General features: G+C 38.8%; 1 protein-coding gene across 7 annotated transcripts in view; it reads left to right on the forward strand.

The window, feature by feature from the left end:
* LRRC7 (leucine rich repeat containing 7) overlaps positions 1–16,600 on the forward strand; it is a 257,250-nt gene that overhangs the window by 43,353 nt on the left and 197,297 nt on the right. For 6 of the 7 annotated variants that reach the window (XM_075181893.1, XM_075181890.1, XM_075181891.1 and 3 more), the window contains exon 2: positions 14,585–14,685. The exons of the other annotated variant lie outside the window; for it this stretch is intronic. In XM_075181893.1, coding sequence (XP_075037994.1) covers positions 14,586–14,685 — 100 coding nt within the window. In that variant the 5' untranslated portion in view covers position 14,585. The remainder of the gene's footprint in view (positions 1–14,584; positions 14,686–16,600) is intronic. 7 annotated transcript variants of the gene reach the window in all.

Here is a 16,600-nt window from a genome sequence, read left to right on the forward strand (position 1 = left end):
CGTAGTCATGATATTTGTCATTCCTCGGCTGTTGTAAAAAAAAAAAAAAAAGAAGCAGTAAAAATACTTTAACTTGTCGTTTTAAGTGTCACATAAGATGTGAGAGGAATGTCAGTTAACGTATATAACAGATGCAGTTCCGTTAAATGTATAAAGCGGAGGAATGACATTTATAATGCCCTCTGGTCCGTTCTTACGGTCTCGTACGGCAGCACGCGCAAAATCGCCTCCATAACTGACGCCTTGGAGGATCTGAGGAACGTAGCAAAATGTTATTTTGTCATGGCGGTCAATGTCATTGACAGGGCGGCTGCTTTCGGCTGACACAAGATTGCTTGTCAGCGCTGACTATCTTAAAAGAAAAAAAAAAGAAAAAGAAAAAAGAGAGAGAAACATTACTGATACAAAGTAATGACAGCAACAAAAAACCCTAAAAATAAAATTAAAAAAATAGTCACTTTGTTTTTTTTTCCATAAGAATACTTGACATGAGAATAATATGCCACCGCTGTGAGCTTTTGCAGCCTTTACCAAATCCGAATGTGATTTTTATTTATTTTGTTATAGCGTCGGTATTATATATAATGTGTGCTGAATTTAAAGTCAGCTGGAGGAGGCTTTGAATGTTGTTCAGATGCTACCTGGTGTTGGTTGCCATGGAAACAAAAGTTCATGCTATAATGACTGTTGTCAAGGTTTTCGTTGCATTTGACACATGCCTTTAAATGTGCATTAAAGAGGTCAAGACTCATTTTTTTTTTTACCCTCTATTTCCCACCAAACCCCCCCAAAAGCTGCAGCCACGGCTTTGTGAAGATGATGGTATATGTACTATCACGGAAACATGGACAAATAACACTGCATGCGATAATTCACTACCAATTCTCTAAGAGTATATTATTTTATTTTAACATACAGTAATGCTATAGAAAAAAAAAAAGCAATTCATTCCCAAGCTGGATTTTCATTTTAAATTACACATTTTTTTTTAAAGCTGCTTTGGCAACTCACCGCTACATATCTAAAGGATAATTGTGAGCGGTGTACTTTAACTTATTATCCAATAGAATAGCATCAAAGGCAGGTTTTTTTTTTAATAACATTTAAAAAATGACATAATCCTGATATGGTTAATACTTAGATGGAATGAAAAACTGCTGCAAGATGTCAGAATTCTCTTTGTCAGGTGAGAATCTTACAAATCATATTTAAATTGGGACATGAATGACAGAGAGTGCATTAAGCAGATGCTATATAACTAACGTGGGTGATGCCAGAGACATTGCCAGAACCAGATTTTGGATAACTCGCCAACGCCACTGCACCCTACATCTCCACCCTCCTCTCTATTCATGCTCCATCCCGCCCTCTCCGATCTGGCAATGACCGTCGCCTCTCTTCCCCCCTGATCACCTCCTCCCACGCGCGTATCCAAGACTTCGCCCGCGCTGCCCCCCTCCACTGGAACAAGCTCCCTCCCTCCATCAGAACTTCCCCTAATCTGTCCAGTTTCAAACGGGCTCTAAAAACCCACCTTTTTCTTAAAGCCTTCCAGTCTCCCACTTAACTTCCTACCTTTTCTTCTGACTCTTCCCCTCTTTGCCCTTCCCTTTTCCTTATCCTCCGTTCCTCCTTCTCTCCCTCTCTCTCCCGAGTCTCTCTGTCTACCCCACCCCTTACATTGTACGCTCCTTTGAGCAGGGTCATCTCTCCTCCTGTCCTCACCACTTTTAACTCTGCTCTCCAGCTACCTAGCCCTCCTCCTCGAGGACCCTCTTCCCCCCGTCCCCTCTCGCTCCCTCCTCTCCCCTCTGTGGGTCTCCCTGTCATCCGTGCCCTCCCTCTTGGATTCCGTCGCAGGCGGACCTTCCCCTCTCCCCTCCCCCGCCCCTCTAGCTGTGCTTTGAGCCCACTGAGTTACTGTGCTTATTGTTTACTGTACTGTGCTGTCTCACCTCGTATTGTAATTCCGTTTGTCCCTGTATGGCGCTACGGACACCTAGTGGCGTCCTATAAATAAAAATTAATAATCATAATAATAATAATCTAACCTGTCTCGCCAAGGTTGCAAATGATTGTCCAGTTACCTGAAATCGGGACACTGAGTCACGCAGCTCGCCCAGCTTTGAGGGACTGAATCTGTTCATTCCTCATTAATGGAGCTCAATTGGAGGTTTGTCTGGCTTGTTGTACCAGTATGTGTTGTTATAGAGACGTGATGTGTCCCAGCTTTTTATTATAGGGAGGTTTATTTAGAACATGGGGGGCAGATAACCGTTTCTTCTCACGATTCAGCTGTGGTGCCATTTGTAAAAATACTGTTCTGAGCTAGGCAATAACATTTTGTGGCAAAATGAAAACTGTTCAACGTAATCTACCTTAACTCTCCTATCTAACCAAGATTATCATCATCATCATCATTGTTATTTTTAAGGAGCCACAAAACTCTGCAGCCAGGGCAGTCAGAGTTAGGCTGGGTACACACTACAGGGTTATCAGCCAATTATCGGGCCAATCACACGGTAAACGACCGTTCGGCCTGATATGGCATTATTGTGTACGCTGCAGCGATGAACGATTATCGGTCCAAAGCACATATTGATTGATTTGATTTTTAAACCAGACTAAAAATGTTGTTCAATGGAACGATGTCGTTCCAGTTCTGCAGTGTGTAGACACTCAGGACCGGCAGTGTCCATAGATATCTATGGAGTGTGCAGAGTCAGAATCTTTTCAGCTGATGGTTGCGACAGATGAAGAGCACAGATCTGAAGGTAAATTCTGTAAGCGTGTACACATGAATCAGCTGCTGATTGGGACTTTTTTTTTAAAATCATTGGTAAAATTGTTAAGAATATCGCATCAGGAGAAATTTTGTATAGTGTACCCAGCCTTACAAATAATACAAAATACAATTGCACATATGAAGACAACAAGTACAGATGAGGTTGACGAAGGAGGTGTAGACATGAGACATAGAGTAGAGAGGACCCTGTTCGCTGGAGCTTACACTCTAGAGCAGTGGTGTCCAAGTTCAGTCCTCAAGAGCTACCAACAGTTCATGTTTTCAGGATTTCTTTAATCATGCACAGATGAGTTTATTTATTTGGCAGGTTCAGTAATTACCCCACTTGTTTCTACAGACAGAAATCCTGAAAACATGAACTGTTGGTAAAACTTGGACACCTCTGCTCTAGAGGATCATTGACAATGCAAAAAAATATGCAGCAGCATAGACCAAAAGGCCAATGTCTTCCTTCATTTTGACACCATGTTCCTATTTTCGCCACTGTCCCTGTTTTCATGGATCATGCATTGATTAGCATGGCAGGATGAGGTCCATATCTAATTTTCTATATGGAACAGAAGACTGGAATATGAAGGCATCATTTTGAATAAATCTCTTTGTGCGATATGTTCAGTTGCAGAATTATTTTATATCCAATTATATTTACTTAGGGAAGAAGCTGAATAGGACGTTGGGGCATTCATTATGGGGCATTGAGGATAATGTATTCGGAAGATGACCCCATTCGTCTCCTGTGTCATGTTCCGACTGCACCAAAAGAACAAAATGAAGACAACCTTTTGCCTTTTTTTAATTCAAGATTAGATTTTTATAAGGTGATGATATACATTTTTGACCTATACATGGTGTCTCCAAAGGAGAATTTGTAATTAAGGGCTCATTCACAGGGGCATTGTAAAATAACGTTCGTTAAAGCACAGTCAAAGGTTTGTATTTTGTCCTTATTTTTAACAGGCTGTTCACTCTGTAAGCTCCTGTGCAGTATAGTGTACTATCTACTTAGTAAGCGTTAACATACAAGTCCATCATATTGAGTGTCAACACCCTTTGTAAACGTTGTAGGAGACATTGAAATTGATGTGAAGTGAAGGCAGCGCTCATCAGAAAGTGTTTGTGTACAGATCTGTTACATTAATTTTTGATTTATCAGAGCTGAATATTTCCATTATTGTAGAATATTGTGTCTATTGGACCTCATTATACAGATATATAGTCCTGGCATCCTCCAGTTAACAAAATATGAGATTATAGGACTCATGTAAATCAACAGAAAATATTAATTTATTTATTTTCACATGAAGGAATAAATGTTTAAAAAAAGTTAGTTTTATTTCCTTTTCCTGTAGTTCCACTTTATGTGCACACATGATTATGTTACATATTGTCTATTGCATCTTAATCCAATCACATAGGCCTAATCTGCACCTAAGAGCACAGAATCACTTTCCAAGTTGACCATAGCTAAAAATACCCAATTTGGAATAGATCTTGCAGTTTGGCACTCAGAGCAGCTGGGTCACATTTAGCGCTCTCGGCAGGTGACTGCCTGCACAGGCAAATACTTGTCTGCTGACTGGATTTATGGTTTTCATAAAGTGATCCGATCCTTTTTGGGTCTATACATGTGCAGATATCTGCCCAATTTGACAATATTGTCTTCAATACAAGAACATGTGTGTGCGGTGGCTCAGTGGTTATCACTACTGCCTCACAGCACTGGGTTCATGAGTTCAATTCCCGACCATGGCCTTATCTGTGTGGAGTTTGTATGTTCTCCCTGTGTTTGCGTGGGTTTCCTTCGGGTGCTCCGGTTTCCCCCCACATTCCAAATACATACTAGTAAGTTAATTGGCTCCTATCAAAATTAACCCTGTCTGTCTCTGTGTGTGTGTGTGTGTTTGTGTGTTAGGGAATTTAGACTGTAAGCTCCAACGGGGCAGGGACTGATGTGAGTGAGTTCTGTGTACAGCGCTGCAGAATTAGTGGCGCTATATAAATTCATGATGATGATGATAATGAATCATCAAATCGATAGAATATAGTGACCATAGAAGCACATAATTCTTTTGTTTTAAATGCTCTTTACTTTGACGGAATATTGAGAAATGTATATTTATACATTGTTTCAAGATAGGATGAGGATAACCCAAACTCCATATCTAATCCTGGAGAATAGGCCGTACCATGCAGGAGGAGAGAGAGAGGTTGTAGGTAGGGGAGAGATCATGTGACTGATTTGTGAATTGCTGATTGCAAGTAATCTGCTGGAATCAACAATCTCTGTATCACAGCCTGTAGTATCCTGTGATAAAATGACTACAACCAGATTGTGTGTTAGAAGAAAATGTTGAAAGACAGGAGTGGTATACTGAGTAAAGAACAGCGAAGTCTAAAATTTTAGATCTCAATAAGCACAAAAATCAGAAATGGACCCTTGACAAGGCAGAGATGATTTTTATATACATGGGTTTGAGAAAAATGTCTAAAAAATGTGCTTTGAAATTTCCAATATTTGCCAGGTATGAGCATAAGAAATACATAACAGCATAGAAAGTAATACATCTATTTAATCTATTGTGTTTAAAAGTATTCGTTATTAAAGTTAACATCATATTTTTAAATAGTCATATATAATTTTTCCTTTTGTTTAGTGAATTCTCATATGTGAAATATCATCAGTGTCACAATGAGCTGCAGCCACCCAACAATGGAGACTTCCCTAATTTTGTAACCAAACGAACATTATTAAAGTAATTTCATTGTTTTCCAATAAGCATTGTCTATGCGATTTGTGTGGTTCCAAAGCACAAGCAATTTATTTAGCAAAAGCAAAAGTTTAGCAGTTCAATAAATAAGTACAGTACAGCCAATACCTGATACATATTACATACGCTGCGCCCGCTACGCTCTCTGCAGGATGCTGCTACAGTTCTTCAGTCCTGAAGACTGTGGTCAGTGTGACTGCCTTAGCTGATTCCAGGGAGCTGTATATATACATTTAGTGATACAGTGAAGACAATACAGGTGACTTGGCAAGTTTCCATAGGTTCAGGCTTCAGGAAGGTCCAATGTAATGCAGTCCATAGTTTAGTTCAAACATCCCCCTCCAAGGGTGGGGGTCAACATTCCAAAGGCGGGGGTCAGCTCTCCAGATGATGCATACTTAGTTTTCCCGCCAATAACTGGTTCAAACTGGTCTATTAGCATTACACAGACAATATCATTCTAATCATTTATTCCCTATCATCGATAACTAGCGCACGCTATGTGCAATCCTTTCGGTGAATGAACCAGACAAATGCAGATAAATAGGGGATTAGAATGATACCAAACATGACATGCTTCCTATCACCTGAACTTTAAATATCACTAAAGTGTACATATAACCTTATAATATATAACTATAAACCAAATAACATCTGCTCATAAACAACTGTGGAGTGGAATCATTATAAATATGAAACAAAAATAAAAATATATATATATAATGTGTGAGTATATGCGTGCGTGGCTTATCATGCGATTGCGCCATAACATGTAACACGTGGCGTACTGATCGCAATCGCACAGTAAAACAATATTAATCAATATACTTTCTTTCATCCAATTATATGACTTTGACAACATATACTTGGAAATCCAAGTTTTGGGGTAAAGTCCCCTTTATCAAACCTCTGTCATCAGGAACAAAAAAGAGAGAATAAGGGGTAACACTCCTTTTACTAAGAAAGTTTCATAAAGGGGGCTTCACCCCAAAATGATGTTTTCATTGTATATGTACCTTTGGAAATAATATTAGTTAAATCGCCATTTTTTTCTGCTCCTGGTATTTTTTGGGTCTTTTAGGTACCCTTAAGCTGATATGTGCACGCTAATACGCACCACAAGTTTTTAGTATGTCAATCTCTGGTTATTTTGTGATCATTGATGCAGCGTTTTTTCCTCGTGTCGCGGTTAAACTAATGGTCCTTGCCTTTACAGGTCATCGGTTCTAATCTTAACTTAAATTCAAGTTCTAGAATGTCAGACGCATTTATTTTGGCCGTAAATTGTATTTATACAACGTGTATTAAAGGGAAATCTGTGGATGTTAAGAGTTGACTTTGTACCTCTACTGCCGAAAAACACAGGTGCTCGTAAAGCCCTGCAGTGACAGATTTAATGGAAGACTAATTGAAATGGCAATTGCATCTACTACAATGTTTTTTTGCATTATATCACGCTCCGGGGGACGGTGGAACAGCTCCAAAATGCGCATTAAATGTGTCACATAGAGTAAATATCACTTCAAGCCAGTGTGTGGAGGTGTTTTGCTTAAATAGCGATATGACATGCACGTCATCGTGGCAACTATCATTTTCTCTCTCTCTCTCTCTCTCTCTCTCTCTCTCTCTCTCTCTTTCTTTCTTTTGTTTTCTTTAATGTTCTAACTTTTGTTCCGCATCAAAGAAAACACCAGGTTTGAGCCAACAACAATCTTGCGCACGGAGAAAATGTCTGTTACCAATTAGGAACTCTGTGCATTAATTATAAATAAGTTAAAGGTATTCATATTTTCTGTGTTTTGCCCCTAGTGCTCCTGCCTCATCCGTCTGTCAGTCCATGTGTGCTAACTTATAGGTCCCACCCACTTGCGACAATTTCACACTCTGTGATGTCAAGTAAAACGAAAGTTGTTATATCAAAATGCTCCTATTATCACCATATATGCAAGCTGTAAATCGGAAGTCATTCTCGCACCAGATAATGGGTCATTAAGGAGAGCAATGCATAAGGAGCAACTTTGCACCTGGGTAAAACCATGTTGCATTGGAGGGGGAGATAAATTTGAAATGTGGGGATAGATTTATAGTTGGGATAGGGCATGTCCTAGATCAACTTTAAGTTTCAATGTAAACATAAAGCTATAAAGTATTTGTGTGCTGGATGAAAAAACAGCCAGTATTTTCTTAACGTGCAAAATAATAAACTAATTTCTACCCCTTGTATTGTAACCTGGTTTGTCCAAGAAAAAACTTACTCCTTTTTTTTGCTTTACTCTCGATGACTCAGGCCCTATAACTTTTTTTTTCAAGTTTCATGTAAAGTTTGGTTTGCTCCTATTACTCCATGAATTCAGAGAAGTGATCAGGATAGTAATGTATAATCACCATAAGGCTCAGCACAAAAAGCACTTTCTGGGTGTTTTCTATATATTTGCACTGTGTAATTGGGGGCAGTGTGGTCCTAAACAGAGATTGACTGGGCAATAGGCAGGCCAGACTGCTAGGCCAGTGTTTATTCATAAACTCGTTTTTTTGCAAGTGCAAACCGCATGGGAAAATGTATACAAACGCTTTGCAATGGATGCTTTCACGTGTTTGTGAATGTGCCTAGAAACCTCAAAATCTATATTCAGCACTAGACCGCCTGGTTCCCACTAAAATAAGGCACAGCGAGCATGGGGTCCCCCTACTAAAGTGGAAACCAGCAACGGACTAGACAGACAGGGGCAATTATGCTATAGCAGGGAAACCTGACGTGTACAGTCCGCCCGTCATAGTTGGATTCAGCACCCGGCTGGCGGAGGGTGAAGAGTGCAAATAAACAGAGACTACCAGCCCAGTACTGAAAATTGCAAGGCTCTTCCCGGACCCTTGAATTGTGAGCATCAGGTGAATGAAAAAAATGGAACCCCCGGAGTGACATCTTTGTTACCCCAGTGGTGCAATATAAAAGCCCATGGCCCCTAAGACCATTATGTTACTTACTAGAGATATGCTTTCTTTGGTCTTGAACCATCGTAATCCAATGGGAAATTCTTCTAACCTTGTGAGATAAAACATCCACGAAAACTGCTTGCCACAAAAGTTCCCTGCTGTATGACTGCGATCTGAAGTGATCAGTTCCATTAGTAAATTGTAAGCGTTTTCGCACTCTGGCCAATTCTGATTGGTTATCGGCCACTGGAAGCCCTGGACAATTCAGGTCACTGACGGGGCGGGTTTTTTTTCACATTTGAATAAAAAGGCAGAAGAATAGAATTCTGGAAAACAGGAGTTTAAAACAATAAAAGGGACACTATTTAAAATTAGAGGGAGGAAGACTTAAATATAGCAAGTAATACCTTTTTTTTTTACAGAAAGTGTAATAGATCCATGGGATAGGCCCTACTGATAGTAATAACTACATTTTTCAACTAATTTATTGTCCATATTATGTCCCTTTAAATTTCCCTAAAAGACTCCCGTTTGGCTATGGCTGCTACAAAATACAGGGAGCTTGACGTTTCCCAACAACTTTGTGAACCCGCTTTGTGTAATCATAAAGGATAAATAAGGTTCTGAGCGACACAAGCAAACAAGACGTGCCTCAGACAATCCGTTCATCCGCTCGCCCCTCTCTCCCTTCTGTAAGCATGTTTGCAGCTTCGTGATCTGTAGCGCAGCTGCTCTCTGATGTTGGCAAGCGTTTCCAAAGCAGCTTTGCCAGCCCCAAGTCTCCAAGCTCAAAGAGGTATGTAAATGATTTTATTGGCACTGTTGAAATACTCATTCATCTTGTCCTCTTGGGACACTTCATTACCCTAGCCATGTCTTAATAAAAAAATTGCTTGTATTTTGTACTAATGTACCGCAAATACTGATAAGGCTTTATATCGGGCTAAGGCCCCTTACGCTCTTCAGCTGTTGGGAAACCAAAAAAGTGTCTGCTTTTCTACCAACTCACAACACCTTAAATTCCGCCACCACCTTTAGTGGCGTGTCATCGGTTAACTATATCGCCCAGGTACAGCAAAAAAGAAGAGTAGCCCTTGAATTAAAGTTCTAGCCTTTAAGTGCCTAGAACTGTGGTGCATCAGGGAGGGTGGGTTGGGGGTCGGGGTAGGGCTGATTAAGGATAGTTTTGTCATTTAAGTGATCATTAAAAACTTAATTGATGCTTTGTGAGTCCTATTTTATAGCAGAGACATGTGAATACTTTCTGTTTTAAAAAATAAACTTTGACTGTATTAAATGTAGAGCGAAGAGCTTTTTGGATCATGTTAGGGCTCTTACCCACTGCACATAATTTGTGGTTTTAATGCATATGCAAAGCATGTATAATAACACCCATTCTATTCTATGTGTCCATACCCATTTGCATTCATGCTTTCATTTCAGTGCATTTAAAGTATGCACCAGCTTTGCGCTGTATTTTACCCACTCATGTCAATGGCTCATTCATTCCTATGGTGTTGTGCATTACATGTTAGAAACCCCATTGAAATGAATGGGCCATAGAAATGAATGAGTCATTGACACAAATGGAGCTACAAAGCACTGGTCATTGTTTTCTCCCCCCCCCCCCCCCATATCAATAGAGATTCTATCAATCTCTATTGATTCTTGATCAAAGCATAGAGTCCTTCGGGACTTCCGTCACCACCAACCAATCATAAGAGCGGTTAATGTTTCTTATGGATTAACATTTTAACTGTGGATTGACTGTCTAGCCTGGGTTTGGTTTGCACTGCAGCAGAGGCCCATGCTCGTTAACCCCTGCTTAGTAGGAAACAGCGCAGGCTGTGTAGCACTAGGGGGTAAATGTATCAAGCTGAGAGTTTTCCGGCGGGTTTGAAAAACCAATCAGATTGTAGCTATCATTTATTTAGTACATTCTACAAAATGACAGCTAGAATCTGATTGGTTGCTATAGGCAACATCTCCACTTTTCAAACCTGCTGGAAAACTCTCAGCTTGATACATTTACCCCTAGGGCTGATTGTGAAATTGGGGCGGGGTCACTGTTTTTACTTATTTATGTCTAATTTACCAAGTACATTCATTTCAAAGAGGTGTCTGCATTTAGTGAACACACTTGAAGTCCTTATAGTTCCAGGGGCGCACGCAGGGGGGGTTTCTGGTTTTCCAGAAACCCCTCCCCTCCGCGAACGAACGGTACTGTACAGCAGCGCGGCGCTGCCGCAGATGCTTCTTTGACAGCGCCACAGCTGCTGTCCAATTCAGAATCGCCGAATCTTGCGTTTGCCCCTGATTTCTGATCTGTTATTTCATTTATTAAGAAAATCTGCAGATGGAAACAAGTAATCAAGTTAAGAGAAACACCTTTGGGTAACTGTGAAATTCAGATTCACGAGTCATTTATTTTCTTGGTTATAGATAATAGATCTGGGGGCACCATAATTTGGAGTCATACAATTTGTTTCTGGAATAATACATATCTAAGCAATAAAATCTGCTTTCATCGCACACAGTTTTGTTTTTATTTATTTTTATGAAAAGAGAGAAAACCGTATCCTTACCATTCAAATCTAAAACAATACAGAATTAATATGTTATACTTACATACAGAAAATATACGAATTTCAAATGTTTGTTACCTAACCAGTCTACAGACAAGTGAATAAAAGGTGGAGGTGATATTTGGACTCTGTATACATTAGTGTATAGAACCTACTTCCAGAAGAGAACATTGCATCTTGCTTATAAAAGAAATTCACATCACACTTTAATATTTCATCTCCTCTCTGGGAAGCGAGATGTCGTTTGGTAGATGTGTAGTAGTGATTGCCATTGACAGCTGCTTACATGCGGACCGTGTAGACACATTGAAACTTCATGACAGCTGCTTGATAGCCACCGATGGTATAGTCAATATGTTGTTTCACTTGCAGCCAATGACGTGCAGAGAAGAAGAGTTGTTACCTAGCAGCATAAAGCCTAGTTACTCCATTATATTATTGTATAATAACAATCATTATACAGTATCGATGCTTGGTGTGCTGAACATTTCTGCGGTCGTCAGAGTACAATAGAGATGCATAGAAGACACACAGATGTCCTGAAATTTCTGCCTCCGCTCAATATTCTTGCATGGCGGCGTGAACACTTGTCTACAGCCAATGATGGATGATTGCAGTTATACATTGGCAGAATAAGGGCAGAATCCCATGGCTTCAAGACTTTGATCGACACTTCTACAAATTTGTTTACACCCTGTGGCTTAGCTGCTTGTTCAGGCTTATGGTCAATGGACGAACATTGGATGAAAGTAGCTCAAGTCGTATTGTGCCACAGCGTTACCCAGACTAGCCTGAGCTTTTGCCGGGAGGCTGTTCTGGTTATCACTGTGAATGTATCAATGGTCTGAAAACGAGGAAGCCAAAATACCCAACGTTGCATGTAGGGAAATGTTCAACTTGGAATGTGTTCAACCATTGCCGTAGCTGCTACAATGTATTCAGAGTAAAGAAGAACCAAGGACCATCGCCAATATCACATCTTTAATGGCGCCACCAGTCAATTTGGCCACAGACGTTAACTGCAAATAAAGTAACTGTAATAGTGCAGCAAAAGAAGGATCAACAGGAAGCATTTAGCACCGATGCCGGAGAAAAATTATAGTATGGAAGTTTTCTGGAAAAATGAAGCATCTAAAACATACGTCTACCTGTTATACCACCCAGTATTTGGAGTGAAGTGCAGTGAATAGGTTATTGGATGGACTCTGGTGTAGAATCACACTTTTCACCAATAACTACTTTATAATAGTCGGCTGATAATGTTGCCGCCTAACAATAGCCGCACCCACTCCCCCCCGCCAGCTGCAATTGTTGTTCCTCTACTTTATGTATCAGATGTTCCACAAAGCTCTTAGATTGTAAGCTCACTTACATCATTACCTTCTATTACATGCCATTATATGTAATTTTTCTGTGTCATATTCCCATAAGCGTACAGCGGCGTGTAATATGGCAACACTTTATAAATAGAGATGCTCACTGACCCTCGTGAACTGGTTTTGGTTTTGGATCTGGATTAGCTTCGTGTTTTGGTTTTGGCAAAACCGCCCTCGTGTGTTTTGGTTTTGGCAAAACCGCCCTCGTGTGTTTTGGTTTTGGATTTTTTTTAAAAAATCCTAAAATATGCTAAAATCATATAATTTTGCTCTTTTTTTTTTGTTCCTACATTATTATTAACCTCCAATAACACTTATTTCAAGTCATTTGCAGTCAACTTAGACCACCTCACAGATCACAATATTATTTTCATACACTTTTGGACAAATACTGCAGCGACCTGGCTGGATGCTAAGTGACAGAGCAATGACACAAACACACGGCAGTTCCTAGCACATCTAGGACACATTGGCACACAGCAGTGGCAGAAAAGAAAAATGGTGCAAGATGGAATTGTCCTTGGGCCGCCCTCCCTCCCACCCACCGTTATGTTGGAATCCAAAAATCACGAGATCCGAGATCCGACGATGTAACAATGATGTTTTGCCTTGTTTTCTATTCCGAAAGAGCGCGAAAGTACCGAGTCGGCTCGGCTCGGTACTCGGATCTGCTAAGTTCGGGTGTGTTCGGTTCTCGGGGAACCGAGCCTGAGCATCTCTAGTTTTAAATAAAGGATGAAAGCAATTATAGTGTGGTCATTAGAATGCACATTCAATCCAGTGGTTAGGAACCCGCGTGTTTTTTTTGTACATAATGATAATAATAATAATAATAATAATTAATATATTATAAAGAAGATGATTTGACTATAGGATTGTTGCTGCTATAACGGGATTTTACAGATTACGTTAAAAGCATATAGATTTGCATACGCTATATCTAAAACCTTGCACAAGATAGGAAGTCTAAAATATTATTTTAAAAAGCCAAACTAAAGACTGTGACTGATACCATATTGCAGTGGTGGGCTCGTTATGACAATGGCTTGCAGTCTAATAAATAATTGTATTTGTTTTCTAGTATTTGACACCACAAAGGGTGTAGTAATTTCTGTCTGTGGGGTAGTGTACTAATTGATGTCTATGGGTCTGATCCATTAAGGAACTTAGGCAAGAAATTTCTTACTTAAGTCTCCTGGACAAAACCATGTTACAATGCAAGGGGTAAAAACTAGTTTTCTATTTTGCACATAAGTTAGATACTGGCTGTTTTTTCATGTAGCACACAAATATCAACTTTACATTTCAGTGTACAAATAAGCTATCAAGTATTTGTGTGTTACATGAAAAAACAGCCAGTATTTAACTTATGTGCAAAATAGAAAACTAGTTTTCACCCCTTGCATTGTAACATGGTTTTGTCCAAGAGACTTAAGTAAGAAATTTCTTTCCTATGTTCTGAATCTGACATTCTAGCAAAGTGATTTTGTGCCTGTATATAAAAATGCATCATCCAAGATTATCTGCATTCAGAGGTGCTAACAAATATCTGCAGAACTTTCCTCTGTCCTAATAACCCCTAAACAGGTTCCCAGTGATGTTTTTGATCCAATAATCTTAGAAACCGGGAATAGTTTTCGAAAAAAAAGACGTCTTCATCTTTTGTGTTGCATGTTGACGCCATTACGTGTGAAAGGTGTTTTATGACCTTTATTTTGAGGTTGATTTTACAATACATTAAGCCTCCTACGGCCAATCAATGAGCAATGTGGTCATTCAGCCCAGTTGGTGAGCCAATGGATGTAAGCATCTGAGCACAGATTGGCCATGTATAAGTAGAGCCAGGGCACCCAGTTGTTTGACATCCGGGATGAATGACCAAATTGCAAAGCACAGGAGGTCCTCCTGGTCGGACGATTGACCAGATATTTCTGTGCTATCGGAGCGGATGTTGATCTGAACAAGCGTTTATGGATCCGTGCACTGTGCAATGTTGGCTCAAGTTAGTCAAAATGAGAGCAAACTGTGGCCAGCTTTAGAAGAGGAGGATTTGTTTGCAGGGCGCTCAATGTTTCTGGACATTCACTGATGTTAGGTCATCTGCATCTCTTCTAGAATGGAGAACCACAGGATGTGTAAAGATCCTGCATCGTACCAGGGACACTCCGCAGTGCAGGAGATGCTTGCTCCAGTGAAGAAGAGACCGGATGAAGAGTGTAAGTTGGCCTGATCACTAAAAGCTTTGTCTGTTGTGATAAAACGTACCGGCAGTGGGTACATCGGTTCTTTGTTGAAAGGGTGTTTTATCAAGTAATAAATGTATGAGAAATTAAAACAAAAATGTGGTTTCTGTTATTTATTTTAGTTTATTCTGATTTGTATAACATATATTAATAAACTTGATGTAAACATCACTTTAAAATTAGGGTTCAGGGTGTCACTTATTACATTTTCGCCCATCTTTGTGCGTCTGTGTTTGCTTCAGATGCCCAATCAAATTAGGAGCATTGAAAGTGAACAGAGATCTGCTAAGTTGGCGTAAAACATATGTCTTTAGTAAATCATCACTTATTGTCTGTTATATTCTTAGGCAGTTAAACTAAACTGACTTATAAGAGGTAGCAAATACAAAAAAAAGTTCTCCATAAATGGTTATAACACCATTAACAATGTGTTCCACTAAGATACATAACTTAGGTGTCTAAGCTGTTTTATTGTATGGACCCTGAGAATGATACAAGGTGTTATGTCCTATAGGAGATAGATAGATAGATGTGAAATAGATATATATGAGACATGAGATAAGTAGATAGATATGAGAGAGATAGATATAAGATAAGTAGATAGATATGAGAGAGATAGATATGAGATAAGTAGATAGATATGAGATAAGTAGATATGAGATGATTAGATATGAAATAAGTAGATAGATATGAGATAAGTAGATATGAAATAAGTAGATAGATATGAGATAAGTAGATGTGAGATAAGTAGATAGATATGAGATAAGTAGATAGATATGAGATGAGTAGATATGAGATAATTAGGTATGAAATAAGTAGATAGATATGAGATAAGTAGATATGAGATAAGTAGATAGATATGAGATAAGTAGATAGATATGAGATGAGTAGATAGATATGAGAGAGATAGATATGAGATAAGTAGATAGATATGAGAGATAGATTGATATGAGATAGATATGAGATAATTAGATATGAAATAAGTAGATAGATATGAGATAATTAGATATGAAATAAGTAGATAGATATGAGAGAGATAGATATGAGATAAGTAGATAGATATGAGAGATAGATTGATATGAGATAGATATGAGATAATTAGATATGAAATAAGTAGATAGATATGAGATAAGTAGATATGAGATAATTAGATATGAAATAAGTAGATAGATATGAGATAAGTAGATATGAAATAAGTAGATAGATATGAGATGAGTAGATAGATATGAGATAAGTAGATATGAGATAAGTAGATAGATATGAGATAAGTAGATAGATATGAGATGAGTAGATAGATATGAGATGAGTAGATATGAGATGAGTAGATAGATATGAGATGAGTAGATAGATATGAGATGAGTAGATAGATATGAGATAAGTAGATATGAGATAAGTAGATAGATATGAGATAGATAATGATTTGAAAGTATCTTTGGGTGAAGTCCTAGATAGAGACAAATGTGTTTTCTCTTCTGAATGTTATACTAATTGGTTCTTTTTCCGATAGTATTTCACTCAGTGAGATTATATTACTAATTAAGGTAAATTAATATAGACTCCATTGGATATTAGTGTGAACCATCTCTCTGTGTTCATAATTGGCATTATAGATTTCTCTTTATTTCAAGCCTCGTTCAAATTAAATTTCTTGGACGGAATCCCTACATCAAATGTGATGTGACCAGATGGTCCTATTCGCAGCTCTCCTTTGTCAAAAGGGCGGATTTAACTAAGAAATATAACATGCCAAGAGTTTCCTCACGCTAAAGTTACGGCTAAACCTCCTTTTGGTTTTGCTTTTTCTTATTATGCTTATTTGCATCTGCATTGCATTGTTTTATCGTTTTATTAATTGTTTTTACAAACATGCTGTCAAACATACCACATA

This window comes from Mixophyes fleayi, chromosome 8, assembly GCF_038048845.1.
Source record: "Mixophyes fleayi isolate aMixFle1 chromosome 8, aMixFle1.hap1, whole genome shotgun sequence".
NCBI classification, from domain to species: Eukaryota; Metazoa; Chordata; class Amphibia; order Anura; family Limnodynastidae; genus Mixophyes; species Mixophyes fleayi.